Genomic DNA, 5000 nt, shown 5'->3' with positions numbered 1-5000 from the left:
ACCGGGATAATCTGGGTTATTTGATTGTATTTATTTATTATTACAGTGTCATGCAACTTTAGCCTTATGAACACACACACACACACACACACACACACACACACACACACACACACACACACACACACACACACACACACACACATGTTTCAAGGGCAAACTGAGCCCAGCCCACATGGGCTTACAAGACACTGTATTACAGTAGCATAATGATCATACACGTATACATACCTGTACATATACAGTACAAGTCAAAAGTTTGGACACACCTTCACATTCAATGGTTATTCTTTATTTTTTATTATTTTCTACATTGTAGATTAATATTGAAGACATCAAAACTATGAAGGAACACATATGGAATTATGTAGTAAACAAAAAAGTGTTAAACAAACCAGAATATGTTTTATATTTTAGATTCTTCAAAGTAGCCACCTTTTGCTTTGATGACAGCTTTGCACACTCTTGGCAAAGTGTGTCCAAACTTTTGACTGTACATACTGTACATACAGTATATACCTCTCTCTATCCCTCTCTCCATCCCTTTCTCTATCTCTCTTTCTATCTCTCTTTCTATCTCTCTTTCTATCTCTCTTTCTATCTCTCTTTCTCTCCCATGCTTCAGTCAAGGCTGGCTATGCGCTCATAGCTACACAGGAAGAAGGGGGAGGCGAGGGAGAAGGGGGGAAGGAGGAGGGGGGAGGGGGGGGGGTGTATCTTTCAATGAAGTACTTTGATGCGGTGCCTCGTGTCCTCGTGCTCCGCTGCCCTGAGGGTCCCCTCTCTCTCTCTCTCTCTCTCTCTCCTGTCCCGGTTAGAAGGCCAAGTTGGTCAGTGCAGCTCTCCGTGCCAGGCACTCTGCTCACCAGGCACTCTGCTCACGCGGGCCCAGCCAGGCACGTGCCATGCCACCGGCAGCTATACACACACGCACATACCTACACACACACACACACACACACACACACGTACACACGCACACACACACACACACAAACACACGCACGCACACACACACACACACACACACACACACACACACACACACACACGCACACACACACAAACACACACAAACACACACACACACAAACACACAGATACCCATACACACACACACACGCAGGCACATATCCATACAAACACACACACACACACACACACACACGCACACACACACGCACGCACACACACACACACACACACACACACACACACACACACACACACACACACACACACACATATACACACACATACATCCACACAACACTAATGAAAATGTAGCTGCTACGCTCGAGTTCATTCCCTCCCTGTCCCCTCCCTCTTCAGTGCCCAGTCAGTATTGAGTTCTCTCCATGCTGACAAATCTGATCCGGTAACAATGCTAACCCTAACCTACATACAGGGGCTCAGGCTGATTATGCAGTCCAAACTTGGTCACACACTAACACAGATTTGGTTTTGCATCTGCATTACAGTATCTGTTTTGTTTTTTTGTTGTTTTTTTACAAAACACATAGTGTAGAGCAAAGACACACCACGATCTCTGTCTTTCACTCACACATACAACACACGCACGCACGAATGCACACACACACACACACACACACACACACACACACACACACACACACACACACACACACACACATGTTTCAAGGGCAAACTGAGTCTTTTCAAGTGTCCTTGTGCAAACGGCGTTGTGCGGGAGGGGAATGTCACTCGAGGTAAACCGTGCTCTCAGAGAGAGTTATCAGAGGTGATTGACACGTGGAGTGACTCAATCTGAAACCTTTGAAAGGATTCATTTGTTAAAGGATGGATTTTCTTTGTTCTTTGTTTCTTTAATCTCCAGGGATCATAGCAGCGCTCTTGCTAATACGGCAAAAGCAATCACTACTGCAGAGCAGGACAAGGATTTGCTAAGTGCAGCAAAGAATATCGGTGGAAAGACTCATTCCTTTCTCATCACTCACCATCAGACAACATGGCTGGGAGTCCTGCTTGTGTCCCATATACCTCAGTTAAATCTGGCAACCCATGACAACTGAATTTTTTGTTTACTTGTTTTTGTTTACTTGTTATCATTTTAGGATAAGGTTAACAGAAAAAATAAACGGTCTGTACCTGTTGTTTAGAGGTATAACAAAACATAAATCAGTTTATACCATATTCAGACAGTACGTATCCAGGATATAAGATATGGTAACACCATATTCAAAAGTGATCCAAAGCTGAATGTTAGAATATAGTGAGATGTTTTTATTGATATTGGAGATGGAGTGGAGTGTTTCTCAGTGTGTCCTTTCTGCCGGGCCCCTGGCGAGAGTTAAGAGAGTAGCCCTGGGGGAGTGTTCACATCTCCTCCCTCCTCCCTTTGTAAAGCAGACGGGTGGAGCAATCTCACCCCAGCCTTTTACAGGCTTCCATAAATAAAGGCCACTCGATACCTGGAGTCCTGCCATGCATCTCAACATAGGCTACAGCAGAGCAGAGCAGACACACAGGCAGGCAGGCAGATACACAGGCAGGCAGACACACAGGCAGGCAGGCAGGCAGACACACAGGCAGGCAGACACACAGGCAGGCAGGCAGGCAGACACACAGGCAGACACACAGGCAGGCAGACACACAGGCAGGCAGGCAGGCAGGCAGACAGACAGACAGACAGACAGACAGGCAGGCAGGCAGGCAGGCAGACACACAGGCAGGCAGGCAGACAGGCAGGCAGACACACAGGCAGACAGACAGGCAGGCAAGCAGATAGACAGACAGGCAGGCTGGCAACCAGGCAGACAGACACACAGGCAGGCAGGCAGACACACGGGCAGGCAGGCAGACACACAGGCAGGCAGGCAGACACACAGGCAGGCAGGCAGGCAGGCAGGCAGGCAGGCAGACAAACGGGCAGGCAGGCAGGCAGGCAGGCATTATGTGCAACACTGCCTCCCAGAGGGCAAGACTAGCACTCACAATTTGATTGTAGAAATGCTAAAACTGATATCAAATATGACATCCAAAATAATCCACTCATTGGTGACACCGCGACTGTAGAAGCACATTATAGCAGTAGAATGTAAAAAGCACTGTATGATAACCAAAGAAAATGACAATTTGATGGCTTTGTGTTAGTACTTCTGTTTTTTGCATTATATTTATTGAGTGTTTTGTGTTTTTGTGTTGGGAATCTTAGTTTCTGTCTGTTTCCCTTTTGGTTAAGATACGTTTTAAGGAATGTGTATGTTTTATGTATGGTTCCAGTGGAGATAAAGAGGTACCTATTAGGATCACACCCTTGGGGGTTTCTCATTCTTAAGGGTTACTGGAGTGAAAAAAGCAGAAGAATAGTATTAACATACTCCTCAGCCCTGGGCCCTGTATGTACATTCTAAATAGCCACGTGATTCTCAGAATCCATTTCTCTGCCATCGCCTAAGGGGTCTACATGCTCTCTGTGTTCTCTCATTATGACGAGCTCCCTGTTTCCACGGTGATTTGTCACCACGGCTACTCCCGCCGTGGCAACAGCTGTTTGCGGAGCTCAGAACAGTGGTGATGAGGTGTGACGGAAGAGTATTTTTAGCCTGCCAGGCAGGTACCCATAGTCAAAGGTAGAGAGATAGATGTGTGTGTGTGTGGGGGGGGGCTTGTATGGGTGTGTGTGTGTGTGTGTGTGTGTGTGTGTCTGTGTGTGTGTGTGTGTGTGTGTGTGTGTCTGTGTGTGTGTGTGTGTGTGTGTGTGTGTGTGTGTGTGTGTGTGCGTGCGTGCGTGTTTGTGGATGTGTGACAGAAATGGTGTCTTGCAGGTAGACTTAAACTTACACCCACTTCATGCTCTCTGAATACTGAAGATGTTAAGGTATTAAGTCATGATTATGTTGTCTTATCTTAATGGCCATCTCATGCTCTTGGTAGGAATATGTGACAATAGGTACTGCCCACAACAAAGTGATTCACTGATCATAGTGGGGCACTGATCATGCTGAAAACGTGTGCTGTCAGAGTCTGTTGGACCTATGACGTGAATGGGGCAGAATTGGAATAGATGATGGGACAGGAAGGGGACGGGGGGAACGGGGAACGGGGGACGGGGGACGGGGAATGGGAGGGGGCAAAGGGTTGTGTGGCAGGGCTTTTCACTGACATGCTGCCACTGGGACTGCCACATTCACCATGTCACTGTCTTCCAGAGCCTTGTGTTTCTGTCCCCAGTAGAGCTGCTGACATAGATTTGCATAACAAGATTCAAGTTCAACTGTATCAGTTGGAAAAGGAGTTACTCAACTGAGTAACCCACTTTGCTGGTTTCAAACTTCAAACTACTTCAAATGTTCTGTTCAAGATATTTGAAAAAGAAGATTCTGTCTTTGTCAAGGCTTTAAAAAGCTAGTCTGATTTTGTATTCTCTCTCTCTCTCTCTCTCTCTCTCTCTCTCTCTTCCTCTCCTCCCCTCTCTCTCTCTCTCTCTCTCTCTCTCTCTCTCTCTCTCCCCTCCCTCTCTCTCTCTCTCTCTCTCTCTCTCTCTCCTCTCCTCCCCTCTCTCTCTCTTCCTCTCCTCCCCTCTCTCTCTCTCTTCCTCTCCTCCCCTCTCTCTCCTCTCCTCCCCTCTCTCTCTCTCTCTCTCTCTCTCTCTCTCTTCCTCTCCTCCCCTCTCTCTTCCTCTCCTCCCCTCTCTCTTCCTCTCCTCCCCTCTCTCAGCGGTGGTGGTACCAGACGGGGCAGCAGAGAAGGCAGGTCTGGGTGACGATGCCGGCAGCGAGGAGGACCTCTATGAAGAGTTCCGTACCTCGGGCTACCGCTTCGGCCACCCTGGAGGAGGGGGAGAACAACTGGCCATCAATGAGGTAACGTACCCCAGTCCTCCCAGCTCTCGTTTTCTCTCTCTCTCTCTTCCTTTCTCACTCTCCCTTCTTCTTTCTGTCTCTCTCTCTCCTCCCTCTTGTCTCCCTCTTTCTTTCTCATCTTTCTGAATCTTCTGCTAAATGCCTCACCTGCAG

The 5000-nt window shown here is 47.6% G+C and overlaps 1 protein-coding gene across 1 annotated transcript in view; it reads left to right on the top strand.

Moving 5' to 3' along the window:
* arhgef4 (Rho guanine nucleotide exchange factor (GEF) 4) overlaps nt 1–5000 on the top strand; it is an 87292-nt gene that overhangs the window by 72871 nt on the left and 9421 nt on the right. Inside the window, exon 6 of the mRNA XM_083677467.1 lies at nt 4702–4847. Within this exon, the coding sequence (XP_083533593.1) occupies nt 4702–4847 (146 nt within the window). The remainder of the gene's footprint in view (nt 1–4701; nt 4848–5000) is intronic.

Source organism: Argentina silus (assembly GCF_951799395.1).
Source record: "Argentina silus genome assembly, chromosome: 1".
NCBI lineage: Eukaryota > Metazoa > Chordata > Actinopteri > Argentiniformes > Argentinidae > Argentina > Argentina silus.
The sequence above is the reverse complement of the archived record's forward strand: the minus strand, read 5'-3'. Positions and strand labels throughout refer to the sequence as shown.